General features: G+C 47.2%; 1 protein-coding gene across 4 annotated transcripts in view; it reads right to left on the bottom strand.

The window, feature by feature from the left end:
* UGP2 (UDP-glucose pyrophosphorylase 2) overlaps window positions 1-15,107 on the bottom strand; it is a 52,747-nt gene continuing 37,640 nt past the window's right edge. For all 4 annotated transcript variants that reach the window (XM_077315633.1, XM_077315616.1, XM_077315626.1 and 1 more), the window contains exons 5-10: window positions 13,094-13,227; window positions 8,455-8,752; window positions 7,136-7,333; window positions 5,458-5,700; window positions 4,472-4,576; window positions 1-862 (exon numbers count right to left, since the gene is read on the bottom strand). In XM_077315633.1, coding sequence (XP_077171748.1) covers window positions 755-862; window positions 4,472-4,576; window positions 5,458-5,700; window positions 7,136-7,333; window positions 8,455-8,752; window positions 13,094-13,227 — 1,086 coding nt within the window. In that variant the 3' untranslated portion in view covers window positions 1-754. The remainder of the gene's footprint in view (window positions 863-4,471; window positions 4,577-5,457; window positions 5,701-7,135; window positions 7,334-8,454; window positions 8,753-13,093; window positions 13,228-15,107) is intronic.

The following is a 15,107-nucleotide window of genomic DNA, read 5'->3' as shown; positions in this document are numbered from 1 at the left end:
TGGGTTTTGATTTTTATTTCAGTACCTGTACAGATGTTGATGTTTGCCTCTATAATGGTGTGAACACATGATCCAGTCGTCTGAACGTTACACCAAAGAGGGGCTCGCTCTGTGATCTAAAAAGCCGAACGGAGCGTGTGGAGGGGCCGCGAGAGAGAAGCGCGAAGGAGAAAGGGGCCGATGCTTCCCTGGCACATCTTTTTCTTTGGGTAAATAACAAAAGAGCGACAACCCGCCAGCTCCAGAGCAGAATAAAACGTGAGGTATTGAGCTTTTCTTTCAGAGTAGCAGAGCTTGAAATAAGCTTAAGGGAGGGGAAGTCATCAGGTTAACAACTTCAGTGCTAGATAAAAAAAAAAAAATTATTTCCCTCCATAGCAAAATGTCTGGTTTTTATTTTTTAAACTTGAGGGAGCCATTCCGCACTTCATGATGCAGCTGCAGTTAATAGCCCCACGGGCATCTGGCTTCACAGCTTTCCAGTTTGCAAGCAAAGCTCACGGAACGTCAGCATGGCCGACGTCTTAACACCAGAGCTGCCTGCCTTTGCTTAAGACAAGTAATATTGCACTTTCGGTTATATTAACTGAGTTAAATTGTTTTAGAAACTGGCTTTCGGCATCTTCCAGAAATAACAGAAAAAATCTACTTGGGAAATAATACTGGCGGGTCCAGAAGGTGGGTAACTAATTCTAGAGGGCCCTCTGAGTGCACACAGCTAAGGCCAACAGGCTCTTCCACCGTTCACAAACGCTCAGTGATCCAGGATGCGAAGATTTCCAGAGACGATTTTGTTCTCCAGCACTGCTCCTGGAGGTATATCTATCCTGTCTCCATGGTTTGCGATAATGATCACCGTGCCCTAGACAGCAAGCAGAAACAAATGTTCAGCTGAGTAGTGAGTCAGAAGTACCACCCCCCCCACCAAAAAAAAAAACCCCAAAGGTTGCAGAGGCATAAATCTCTGAGTCAGCTGCATTGATTTTAAATCCCAACTACTCTGGGATACAATCGCAGAGTTCAAAGATCAAGGAGCCATCCAGTCTGATCTCGGCTTATTTTGAGATCTAAGGGCAGATAAAGCCACAGAAAAAGATCAAGGAAGTGATTTCTTGCAGGGTCAGTTTTCATAAACTCAGACGATGACTTCATTAAGATATTGCAGGAAGGAAGACGGGCTGGACACACAGAGGGAAAGAAGCAATACCAGTGTGCCCAAAGCCCTAACAGAACATGGTACGCCCGTACAAAGCATGGTGCCTCTGGGGAAGTTAAGTCGTAACACCACTTCTTAAACTTCTGAAAAGGGGATCCACTTCTAACATCCTCTACATTTTAGGGCTCCTTTGCTTGTTCCCCTTCCAGGTGTACACTGCAGGGTTACATCAACCCTGACTAAGTTTCTATTTTCCACATTTATAAACATACTAGGAACAAAGCCCATTTTTAAAAATGGGCATGGAGAAGGCAGCAGGGGCAGGCGCAGTGCAGAAAGGGCAACGGGCCCAGCAGGCTCCAGGCCAGGTCTGGAGCTTGCAGCGCGGCAAAAACGCTCCCCAGGCCCCAGAGAGGACACCTTCCCCGGGGCCCAGAGAGCGTTTTTCCTCCCCCCCCCCCCCGACTTGGAAAAATGCTCCTCAGACCCCGGGGAAGGCGATCCGCGGTGAGGGGGCTGCCAGGGGTGCCTGGGGGCTCTTCAGCTTCGCCCTCCTGAGGCAATGGCTCCTGCCGAGAGATCTTAGGGAAGCCAGCCTGTGTCTTCTCTGAGGGGCAGCACCTGCCCCACCACCACCCCAACCGCCACCTTCCCCCTGTTATGGACTCTGGGGCACAGCCATCCTTAATCCATGGCTTAGTGGTAAATGAGGATGAAGTCTGTCCCAAGACTATTTTGGGGTGCCCCAGTGTCCTCCTGGTTGTTCTAGGGCAGGGGGGGCTAAACTGTGGCACTCCTGATGTCCGTGGACTACAGTTCCCATGAACCCCTGGCAGCGCATGCTAGCAGGGGTTCATGGGAATTGTAGTTCACGGACATCTGGAGAGCCAGTTTGACCACCCCTGTCTCGGGTACCCCACTTTAGAGCAGCTGACTCATGCCCTAGGCTTTGGACCATAAACAGCATACACCTTCTTAAAGGGCAGAGTCCTCGCCTTCCACTTCCCACCCCCAGGCTCCAGCACCCATTGCATTCTTTGATAGCCATTTCACACTTTATGGCAGAGGGCAACTCAAAGTTGGCAGTCAGACTTTTCTCTCAGCTCACTCTGTCCCACGTCCTCTGCTCATGAATGACTTTTGAGGGTGGGTGTAGAGGCCACACTCTGCGTCCCAGGGTTGGGTGGCAGGGCAAGCCGCTCCCTGCCTCCCAGTCAACCCCTCCTGGCCCAGCTTTCCTTTGGGAAGTGGGCCAGCAGAGGCGGCTAGAGGAGGAGGAGACTGAGGGTGGGGCAGACCTGTCATTGCCCCTCCCCGAGAGAGTGGACACTCCTGAGGGCCAGTCAGGTAGGGTGTGAGTTGTCCTCACATAACTTCAACTTTATTGTGGTCAAAGATGGGGAAAGGCTGTGTTTACCACACTGACCGAAACGACTGTCTCTCAGGACTCCTATCTGCTTTTGCCAGGGCGGGCAGAGGACCATCGGCCCCTATTCCACAGCACTCTGAAACCAACTTAGCAGAGTCATATAAAGAAGCCAGTGCTGTTCCAGCTGCAGAACACCACAAAGGCCACGATTCAGGTTTGTGCCAGGTGACCTTAAGGGCTGTTAGTGGCACACAGGGCAGAGTTCTGTTCAGTACCCTGCTTGGAAGGAGGACAGGACACTGTCTTCGGGTACAAATACATCCCTTCCGCTAGTATTCGTCTTATTCTCCCTTTCGTGCATAACTAATATGTTCGTCCAAACCTATGTAGCTCTAGATCAGGATCCCCAGCAGGGATGTGCAGATTTTTAAAAATATCGCTTGGGTGCCTGCTGCCCCTGTGACAGAAGCGCCTGCTCTGCGTGATGGAAGAGAAGCTGTGCATAAGCAAGACGGTATCTTAAAACCAACACACTCAGTGTAAAAACGCATTGTGTTACAAGGCTTCTGATAAAACGCTGAAGACTTACTGGTAGAGCTAAGTGGAATCACACTTTACAAACAGCTCCATCTCCAAAGGCAGCCATTTTGTGCTGGGGCCCACTACCCTGTTGGAATTCCACAGATGCCCACAGGCTCTGGCTTAGATTGTACGGCTGTGGTGCTGCATGCAACATATTGCTTTACAGGGGATGGAAGTCAAGTTTTCTAAACAATTTGCTTTCCCCAGTTCCTTTCAATAAGGGCTTTAAAAATCTCAGAGACAGTTTGATTGTGTGGAGAAGAATAATTAGACACATGGAGAGAGGATATTTTGGGGGGCAACCCCACGATTATGAAACGGCCTCCTGGCCCCCTACAAACCCCACTATGATAGCTTCTTTGAGTTTTCTCAAAGGCAGAGAGAGATGTGCGTTCCACATAACACATTCTAAGTATTTCTGCCATGATTTTATTCTGTTCTCTACTGTTGGCTGTTATGGTGTCTATCTAGCCTGGCCTTTAGCCCTGGTGCAACACAAATGCTTTTGCTTGACAGCCCAAGGTCGATTTCCTGCCACTGTGTTTTATGCCTCCCTGTCCTCCTTGCACATTCCTATCCCCACTTTTCCTTAGTGCCCCGTAGTTCCCTGCCCTTCCTGTTCCTTGATGGCCAGCTGGTCGTCTCTATGTTTTGACTCCTTTGAATGGTGCCTGGTTCGAGTTCCCAAGGGAGGGGGAAGAGCCCCGCCTATATTGTTCACCCTGCGCTTATAAATCAGTCCTGACTAGGGTTGTGTGCTTGCAGCCCAAGGTGGCCAGCGCCACAGCGCAGAGAAGAGGGGCAGCAGTGGTGCACCAGCCCACGGCCACACACAGACGCAGAGCTTCTACGCCACGCTTTGGGCTTCACTGAACCAAGCCGAAGCGCACAACCCTCGTCCTGACTATGCCTTCAGAGCAGATGCTTGCATTTTCCTAAAGAAAACGAAGTCTCTCACACCTTTCAATGGCAGTCATTTATCTTGAACTAGTAATCAAGCCCGTAGTACTTCCAATACAGCGGGCGCTAGCGGGGTAGCGCGTGGCCGGCGAGTCGGCAGGCAGCCATGTGGCCTGATGCGTCGGAGGCGCTTTGGCGGGGCGGCAATCAGAGAGGCCAATCAGCAGGTGCAAAGCGCCTGCCGATTGGCCCCACCGATCGTCTGTCCAGAGGAAGGGGCCAATCGGCACCCTTCCTCATCCCGGACAGAGCCCGCCCTAACTCCTCCCCCCAAGCTCTTATAGCTTTATTTAGTCCGCGGCGCCACGGGCGGGGGTTAAGATACTGGAAAGCAGTATCAAGTCAGGTCAAGCCAAAGCAAAGAAGTTCCTCCATCTGTACACAGCCAAGTTGATCTGACCAACCTTTAACGCGACATTCTTGCCAAACGTGACGTCTCCTGAAACTGTAAGGTGATCCAATTCAAGCATATCGGGGATACTTTCAAACCTCCTCAGGTAATCTTGAACCTTAAAAGAAAAACAAAGTAAGTTGGATCATAACGTTTCCAAACAGCTGTGCGTTTGGGGTTGTCAGCTCCGGACTGGGAAGCCCCTGGAGACTTGTGGGGGGAGGGGGCTAAGGACGTGGGCTGGGGGTGGAGCCTAATGCCTCAGAGTCCAACTTCCAAAGTGCCCGTTTTGTCCAGAGGAACTGATCTCTGTCCCCTGCAGATAATTTTAATAGCCAGGCTGACCACTTTAGATGTACCTTTCTGAACTCCATATAGTATCACCTTAAATAATTCAATGCCTTGTTTTTAAAAAGGACTGCCTGCCCAAAAATCCACCTCGTCCAGGGCTAGGAGTGTAAAGGTCACTAGCATACCTTTAATCTACAGCCACATGCATTCATAATAATTCACAATAAATGCCTTTACATCTCCTTGGGCTGGATGGGCATTAATTCCCCCATTATCCCCACCCAACCAAAGAACTCTTCAATGCCTGTATCCTGTCGATACACAAAGGTTCCATGGTTGACATAGAAGAACCAGAAGCAACTAGGAAAGGGGTGGTCAAACCATGGCTCTCCAGCTGTCCAAGGGCTACTATTCCCATGAGCCCCTGCACACATGCGCTGACGGGAGCCCTAGTCCATGGACAGCTGGAGAGACACAGTCTGGCTACTCCTGGCCTTTGGGCACAGGAGATCCTCTCTCTATGGAAAACAGCAGCCGCTTTTCATTCAGCTTTCATCCTGCCTCTCAAAGGCCTCTGGGGGAAGCAGCTCCCACAGCTTTTAAAGCCGCTGACTTGTGGCTTGACACAGCCGGGGTTCGAGCACCAACCCCCAAGAGGCAGCAAGCAGGAGCAACTCCGGAGAAACCAATTCAGCCTTTTGTGCTTACCTTTGTGAAAGAGCTTCCCAGTTTAACCAGTGGCACAGAAGGGAACTCTCGTTTCTCACTCATGGTTAAAGATCCCGCGTTAAGGCTATAGAGGTTAGACATCACCAGGAGAAGATCCGAGGTGGTCTTGACAGGCAAGAAACGGCTGCGAGGAACGTTGATCCCCAAGGAATTCTCAAAGCTTTTGATGGCGGCTCCGACAGCCGTCTCCAGCTGAATGACGTTCAAGCCACCGTCCAAAGTCTGGCGGAGAAAAGCTAAATCAGTTTGGGGGGAGCTACTGGACCTCATTGGCCACGCCGGCATCCTCGGCTTCTGGACCCACGAAGCTCAGCAAACGTGAGAAACTTCCTCAAATCTGGTTGAGTTTGAAAAAGAAATATTATCTGACACCACCCCACGCTCTCTTATTTACGTCCTTTATAGTCCGATTTTCTCACTTGATCTCAAGGCAGAATAATAAGAGTGAGTCAGTACAGTCGACCAGGGGGAGGGTGGGGGCTTCAACACTTAATACAATATGATTAGGGTTGTAGAGCTAGTCAGGAATCTAACACACGGGTGAGACAAAGTTAGCACAATGCATTAAATGGTACCCAAACTGCATGCCAGGATCTTCGCTCCAATAAATGGAACCACAGCAGTACAGACCACAGAGACCCTACCACATTTTCTACATAACTTTGTGAATCATACGGTGTAAAGAGTTATTGGAAAGTATACAAACCCCCATGTGGAATACAGCAGGAATCCAGGAGCATCTGAAAGATGAAACCTCATCCTAACAACGCGGGCAGCCGTGTTGGGCTAAAGCAGCAGGACAGATTAGCAGTCCGGGGGCATCTGGAAGACCACACAAAAGCTCAGACCTTGAATCAAGCTTTGTTGGTCTTAAAGGTGCTTCTGGATCCAAATCTGTTCTGCCACAGATTCTGTTAGTCTTTAAGGCACTTCTGGACTTTTGCTCTTTTTTGATGCTGGACAGATTAACTTGGCCACCCATCTGAACTGAACAATTGTGCAATTATTGCAGACTTACTCGCAGTGGCCTCAGCACCTCTGCACAGAAAGCTAAGTTCTCACCTCATCCCCCCTCCACACAGGACAGGCTACCTGCCTTCCATATTACATCCCGTTCATCTCATCCCCTCCACATGGTCTGGCGACACAGCCTGGATCTGGCCTTCTTCAACAGAGCGGTAAGAGAGATGGCTTGATGGGGATGCCCATCCATGGGAGTCGCCATAAAAAACTGAGTTTGTAGTCACAGCAAATCAGTAACCCCAAACGCCAAAGGCAGTTTACCGCTGGCAGGGGCTCATGGGAATTGTAGTCCATGGACATCTGGAGGACCCCAGGTTGACTACCCCTGCTCTAAGTAAAGGAACCTGGCAGTTTGAGACAAGAAAGACTGTTGCTGTTAAAGTTGTTGTTCAATCGAACCTGTTCTGATATTCTGTTAATCTTGGAATCACTGTTGTGGAGGTGTGATGTTATGACCATGACGCATGCCTACGATGTTCCGGGTAAGACCCCTCAACATTCCATGTCAACTGCCCTGAGTCATGTGGGAGGGTGATATAAAAAGATGGATGGAGAGAATCTTCATTTTTTGTCTCCAGTTTCCTGTGAAATCTGAATGCCTATTCCTCCCCTTTCAGCTTCAGGCCTTCCTTACCTTCGGATTGACAATGATCTCCATGTCGATGGCATTCTGTTCCTGCAGCCGCTTAATCGCAGTTAGAGAAATCCACAAGTTGTTGGTGTTGAATATTTTGAATTTGGAAACAGACTTGAATTCGTCGACGTGTGGCTTTGGCACCTGAGCTATTTCCACCAGTCTCAGCTTGTTCTCGTATTGTGTGAGTGTGCCGCCCTGGGAAGGGGGAGCAGATCTTCATGAGGCAGAAGACACAGACGGTAGAGCCAGGCACACACATGGTTGCCATACATTCAAAACCCTTGTTCTGTGTTGTGGCGGCAGCTGCTGCCAAAGCAGCCTTTTAAAAACTGCACAGCCAATCGTCTCCAGTGACCAATCAAAAGCTATTGTGCAAAAGCCCCACCAGGCCTCACCATCTTAAAAAAAAAACTTGGCAGGCACCACCTTGGGGACTCCTTGACGGGATCACATGATGAGCATCTCTGAATGTAACTGCCCTGCCAAGGTTAGAAATAGTCTACAGATTGAAGACCAAGACGGATGAAGAAAGGTTGGGGGAGCTTGGTCTGCTCAGCCTGGAGAGGAGGCGACTGAGATGGGATCTGATCACCATCTTCAAGTATTTAAAAGGTTGACATATGGAGGATGGAGCAGAGTGGTTCTCTCTTGCCCCAGGGGGACGGACCAGAACAAATGGGATGAAATTAATGCAAAAGAAATTCCATCTAAACATCCGGAAGAAGTTCCTGACAGTCAGAGCGGTTTCTCAGTGGATCAGGCTTCCTCGGGAGGTGGTGGGTTCTCCACCTTTGGAGATTTCTAAACAGAGGCTAGATAGCCATCTGATGGAGAGGCTGATTCTGTGAAGGTTCAAGGAGGTGGCAGGTACAGCGGATGAGTGATAGGGTTGTGAGTGCCCTGCGTAGTGCAGGGGGTTGGACTAGATGACCCATGAGGTCCCTTCCAACTCTATTATTCTAAGGGGGAGTAAAGGTAAAGGTATCCCCTGTGCATGCACCGAGTCATGTCTGACCCTTGGGGTGACGGCCTCCAGCGTTTTCATGGCAGACTCAATACGGGGTGGTTTGCCAGTGCCTTCCCCAGTCATTACCATTTACCCCCCAGCAAGCAAGCTGGGTCCTCATTTTACCGACCTCGGAAGGATGGAAGGCTGAGTCCGCCTTGAGCTGCTGGGATCAAACTCCCAGCCTCATGGGCAGAGCTTTCAGACTGCATGTCTGCTGCCTTACCACTCTGCACCACAAGAGGCTCTTGTGGGGAGTATGTTCAGATAAATAAAGGGGGAGTATGTTCAGATAAATGTTTCTACTTACTTTAACATCTGCCCTCGTTTTGTTTGTGACTTCCATAACAAATTCACATCGTTTTCCGTTTGGTGGGTTCATGAGATGATTCATAATATATAGATCCACGGTGGCCCCGAGATTATCGATATTAGACACAAAAATATACTCCTTCCCCTCGCCGATAAATCTATCCAGCAGTCCAGAATTATAGAAACTTGCATAGATGTCCCCGTGACCTGGAGGATACCAGGACTCTGTGTTCTCTCCTGAATAAGATACGTCTTTTGCTACTGGCAGCAAAGACTCTTTATTAATTCGTGGATACCTGCAAAAAATATATATATATACATTTTAAAATCTGCACAGCCAACCCAATCTCTGTGGTTAAGGATAGCATTTGAAATACAGGGAGTTCTGAATGTATATTCTGGGGGGAAATATTTAAGGCCTTAAAGAATTTTAAATGCATTCCGTGCCTTGGGTACCTGAGAAGGCGGACAAATAATGTTTGTCATAAATACATAAAAATACATAAAAAATACATAAAATACAAATACATAAAAAATGTTTTATGTATGGTTCTCTGTTATAATGTAAACCGCCCTGAGCCTCCAGGGAGGGCGGTAAAGAAGTATGATTGATAAATAAATAAATAAATTAATTAATTAATTAATTAATAACACAAAATATTCTAAATCAAGAGGACTGCCAGCTCCAGGTTGGGAAATCCCTGGAGATTGGGGGTGGAGCCTAAGGAGTGTGGGGTCTGAGGAGGGGATGGCTCCCCAAAGAGCAACACGCCAAACAGTTGACCTCCAAAGCAGCCGCTTTCTCCAGGGGAACCGATCTCTATAGTCTGGAGAGGAGCTGGAATTCCGGGAGGCCTCCGGGCCCCACCTGTGCAGTAGGCTGGAGAGGAGAAAAATTGACCGCAAGGCTGGAGCTGTGCCAAATGTACGGTGTTTCTATTCTATTTTATTCTATTCACCAAGGAAAATCCAATGCTGTAAAGATCTTTATTCCATAGGAACCTGGAACGTCAGATCCATGAATCAAGGCAAGCTGGACGTGGTCAAACAAGAAATGACAAGACTGAACATCGACATTGTAGGAATCAGTGAACTAAAATGGACAGGAATGGGTGAATTTAATGCAGATGACCATCAGGTATACTACTGTGGACAAGAATCTCGCAGAAGAAATAGAGTAGCCTTCATAATCCATAAGAGAGTAGGAAAAGCAGTCTTGGGATACAATCCCCAAAATGACAGAATGATCTCAGTTTGAATCCAAGGCAAACCATTCAACATCACAGTGATCCAGGTCTATGCCCCAACCACTGCTGCTGAAGAGGATGAAGTTGATCAGTTCTATGAAGCCCTACAACACCTTCTAGAAGCAATGCCAAAAAATGATGTGCTTATCATCATGGGGGATTGGAATGCTAAAGTAGGAAGCCAAAAGATAACCGGGATAACAGGCAAGTTTGGCCTTGGAGTACAAAATGAAGCAGGGCACAGGCTGGTAGAATTCTGTCAAGAGAATACAATGGTCATAGCAAACATTCTTTTCCAACAACCCAAGAGACGACTCTACACATGGACATCACCAGATGGTCAACACAGAAATCAGATTGACTATGTGCTCTGCAGCCAAAGATGGAGAACTTCTATACAGTTAGTAAAAACAAGACCAGGAGCTGATTGTGGTTCAGATCATCAGCTTCTTGTTGCAAAATTTAGGCTGAAATTGAAGAAAGTAGGGGAAAAGCACTAGGCCACTCAGGTATGAACTAAATCATATTCCCAACGAATATACAGTAGAGGTGACAAATAGATTTAAGGAATTAGATTTGATAGACAGAGTGCCTGAAGAACTATGGACGGAGGTTCACAACATTGTACAAGAGGTAGCAACTAAAACCATCCCAAAGAAAAAGAAATGCAAGAAAGCAAAATGGCTGTCTGAGGAAGCTTTACAAATAGCTAAGGAGAGAAGGGAAATGAAAGGCAAGGGAGAAAGAGAAAGATACACCCAATTGAATGCAGAATTCCAGAGAAAAGCTAGAAGAGATAAGAATGCGTTCTTAAATGAACAGTGCAAACAAATAGAAGAAAACAACAGAATGGGGAGGACCAGAGATCTTTTCAAGAAAATTGGAGATATGAAGAGAACGTTTCATGCAAAGATGGGTATGATACGGGACCAAAATGGTAGGGACCTCACAGAAGCAGAAGAGATTTTAAAAAGGTGGCAAAATTATACAGAAGAACTATACAAGAGCGAGCTTAACATCCCTGATAACCACAATGGTGTAGTTACTGACCTGGAGCCAGACATCCTGGAATGTGAAGTCAAATGGGCCTTAGGAAGTCTGAGCAACAATAAAGCTAGTGGTGGTGACAGCATTCCAGTTGAACTATTCAAAATCTTAAAAGACGATGCAGTAAACGTGCTACACTCAATATGCCAGCAAATTTGGAAAACTCAACAATGGCCACAGGATTGGAAAAGGTCAGTTTACATTCCAATCCCAAAGAAGGGCAATGCCAAAGAATGTTCAAACTACCGCACCATTGCACTCACCTCTCATGCTAGCAAAGTTATGCTCAAAATTTTACAAGCTAGGCTCCAGCAATATGTGGACCGAGAACTTCCAGAAGTACAGGCAGGATTTCGAAGAGGCAGAGGAACTAGAAATCAAATTACCAACATACGCTGGATCATGGAGAAAGTTAGGGAGTTCCAGAAGAACATCTACTTCTGCTTCATTGACTATGCTAAAGCCTTTGATTGTGTGGAGCACAACAAATTGTGGCAAGTTCTTAAAGAGATGGGAATACCAGAGCATCTTATTTGTCTCTTGAGAAACCTATATGCAGGTCAACAGTGAGAACTGAACATGGAATCATTGATTGGTTCAAAATTGAGAAAGGAGTTTGGCAAGGCTGTATACTGTCGCCTTGCCTATTTAACTTGTATGCGGAGCACATCATGAGAAAGGCGGGATTAGAGGAGTCACAAATTGGGATCAAGATTGCAGGGAGAAATATCAACAACCTCAGATATGCAGATGATACCACTCTAATGACAGAAAGTGAAGAGGAACTAAAGAGCCTGTTGATGCAGGTGGAGAGTGCAAAAGTTGGCTTGAAACTCAACGTCAAGAAAACGAAGATCATGGCATCCGGCCCTCTCAATTCCTGGCAAATAGATGGGGAAGAAATGGAGATAGTGACAGATTTCATTTTCCTGGGCTCCAAGATCACTGCAGATGGGGACTGCAGCAAAGAAATTAAAAGACGCTTGCTCCTGGGGAAGAAAGTTATGGCAAATCTAGACAGCATCTTAAAAAGCAGAGACATCACCCTGCCAAAAAAAGTGCGTCTAGTCAAGGCTATGGTCTTCCCAGTTGCAATGTATGGCTGTGAAAGTTGGACCCTAAGGAAGGCCGAGCGTCAAAGAATTGAGGCTTTTAAACTCTGGTGCTGGAGAAGACTCTTGCGAGTCCCTTGGACTGCAAGGCGAACCAACCGGTCAGTCCTAGAGGAGATCAGCCCTGACTGCTCCTTAGAAGGCCAGATCCTGAAGATGAAACTCAAATACTTTAGCCACCTCATGAGAAGGAAGGACTCCCTGGAGAAGAGCCTAATGCTGGGAGCGATCGAGGGCAAACGAAGAAGGGGACGACAGAGAATGAGGTGGCTGGATGGAGTCACTGAAGCAGTAGGTACAAACTAAATGGACTCCGGGGAATGGTAGAGGACAGGAAGGCCTGGAGGATCATCAGTCCCACCTGGAGAGTAGCAACCCTATAAAATAACCTAACTTAAGCTCTTCTAAACAAAATCAGAGTGCAATGGCACCTTTAAAACCCACAAATGAATGAATAAATCTTTGCTGGTCTTAAAGGTGCCCCTGGACGCTGATTTTGTTTTGTTGTGCTGCTTCAGACCAACACGGCCGCCCACTTGAATCGATTCAGTTCTTCTCGTCATGAGAAATTCAAGCAAGCCCTATTCATGTGTTTGTCCTTGCTAACTGAATGCAGTTGAAACAGTTAAACATGTGCAATTCTACCGTTCATTTCATAAATTCCTTATATAGCACCTCCAATTCCTGAAAACGTTAGGAATTCTAATTCCATCCAATTTCCTAGGTAGATGGGCTCTACGTGCAAAATGGCTGTCATCCGGCTCCTGAGCATGGGGGCACACAGGAGGGAGGGAGGGAACCCCCTGGAGACCCCTCTGCAGAGAGTACTGGGCCTTTGGTCAGACACAATATGGAAGAAACATACGCATGCTGCAGCTCTCCTGAGATCACACCCGAACTGTCTATGACAGAGAACCAGAAGAAAAGGGCCACCGGAAGGTGGGCTCTACAGCATCATGCCCCATTAAGTCTCCCCGACCCCAGCCTTCTTCAGGCCCCACCCCCAAAAGCTCCAGGTATTTCTCAGCCTGCAGCTAGCAACCCTACATGCTGAATGCAACCTATGGATGGCTCCTATTCAGCCACTCTGCCCAGGTAACAACCCATCTCCCTGTCAGCAGAAGGGGAAAGAAAGGCTCCCCCACCAGCTCCTGTGCTCAGCCCATCTTCCTCCCCCTGGAAGCCCTCAGCCACCTGGCCTTTAAGAGGAGGCCCAAATGGCCTTCCATACCTGCTTTGATTGAAAGTGTAGATTTTCACACGACTGTGGCTGTACTTCTGCAAGATCTTCTTAGTGTCTTCGTCAGTGTTGAATGAGTTCATCAGGACCAGAGGAACATCTGTGTTGTAGCTTTTGTTTAGATGCTGAGGGGGAAGACATTTCGGGTAAGCACTAACACATTGTTAAAATATACACATATTCATTTATTTATCAAATTTGTTGAAAATGTTTATTAGCCACTTCTGTTGCTTTTGGTGCTCAAGGCAGCTTACAATATAAATGAATAGGCCGCCTGGCATCCTCCAGGTGGCGGCTGGAGAGTTCCTGTGATTACACCTCCGGGCAACAGAGAGCAATTCCCCTGGAGGAAATGGATGCTGTAGAAGGTGGACTCTAGCCAGCCGCTCCCCTGCCCACACCCAGCCTTCCCCCCACCGTAACCCCTCAATCTCCAGGAATATCCCAACCTAGAGCTGGCAACCATAAAATGCATACACATTTAGCACATAAAAATACATTAAACCAAAACTGAAAGTCACTATTTAGTACTGTTTAAATCAAACACAGGTCTTAAGAAAGCCAGTCATCAGCTGCCTCCTAAAGATGGCACGTATCCCGGGGGAGGTCGTTCCGTAAGCGTGAGGCTGCTACCAGAAAGGCCCACCGGACACCCTCCTTTGATGGTTGGGAGGGGCCACTCCTTGTGATCTTATCTACATTTTGCCACACGGTAATCAAGGACTGTATTTTTGCTCAGAACAACTGTTGGCAACAGAAGGTCACGTAAGTCTATTTATAGCCATGAAAGACCTTTAGATCTGTCTTCTGTAGCACATGACTAGTCACAAAACCTTTGGGTATCCACTGGGGAGAAAAGATGCACAAAAGTCCATGTTTTGCTATGTGAGAAGGGTGAAAAATTTTTTGGGGGTCTAGTACATGCGTCAGAAAGTGGCTTTTTCCAAAAAGAGACTTGTCGTACCATGCTCAAATTGCAAAATCTACTTCTTTGACTATAACTGCAAATCTCTGCCTATGAAGCAACCCCATCTGTTGTTCTCTTAAACCTCAGACTGGTTGGGGGGGGGGGATGGTTATATCTGTACTGACAGACCTCTTAGGTAATAATGTCCCTCATTCACTGAACAGCAGACAAAGGGGAACCAGCTCCATTCATATTAGCAGCTACAATTTGCCTCTTTCTCCAATCAAAACAGAGAATGTGTCTCATTACATGAGTCAGTTTGAAATAGTTCTTTGGAAGAAAGGGGGAAGTACGAGCAGCGGAAATGACAATGAAATAGTTTGCAAATGACCGTCCAATGTGACAAGATGGGCTTAGACTACAATTTAAGGTGTTGAAATATCTTCTTCCAGCGAGCTCCTTTCCCCCATATTAGCACATTGGCACCAGGCGTTTCATCACAGCTGATGCTGGCACCAAAGAAAGTCATGACAGTCAGTAATTATTTTATTTGTCTAGAAAATGTTCTGCCTCTTCAGAGTCCTGCTCATGGCACCTTATAACGAAAAAACAGCATGCTACCCTAATAAAAGTCACCCATATCAAAACAAACCAACAAGCCATCAGAGGAGCCTACGCATACATTAAGCAGCCTGATGACCTGTAATAAATATGTTTAGAATATAAATTCAGTGGAACTATCCCATTTTGTTAATCTGTATATTTTAACTGTTATGGGAAGAGAACTAATCATTTCTCCCTTCTGTATTCAAAATGTTTCAATATTCTTTGCAGATCATCAATGGCTCAAGTATTGACGTTTATGTATTTACTTCATTTATACCCATTCCCCCCCCCAGTGGTGACCCCGAGTGGCTCTCAACATTCTCCCCTCCCCTATTTAATCCCCACAACAACCCTGTGAAGTAGGTTCAGCTGAGAGGGTGTGACTGGCCCAAGGCCCCCCGGCAAGCTTTCACGGCAGAGTGGGAATTTGAATCCGGGTTCCTAGGCCAGCACCCTAAACACAACACAACATTGGCTGTGAAGGTGTACGAA

Source organism: Paroedura picta, chromosome 1 (assembly GCF_049243985.1).
Source record: "Paroedura picta isolate Pp20150507F chromosome 1, Ppicta_v3.0, whole genome shotgun sequence".
Taxonomy (NCBI): Eukaryota; Metazoa; Chordata; class Lepidosauria; order Squamata; family Gekkonidae; genus Paroedura; species Paroedura picta.
The sequence above is the reverse complement of the archived record's forward strand: the minus strand, read 5'-3'. Positions and strand labels throughout refer to the sequence as shown.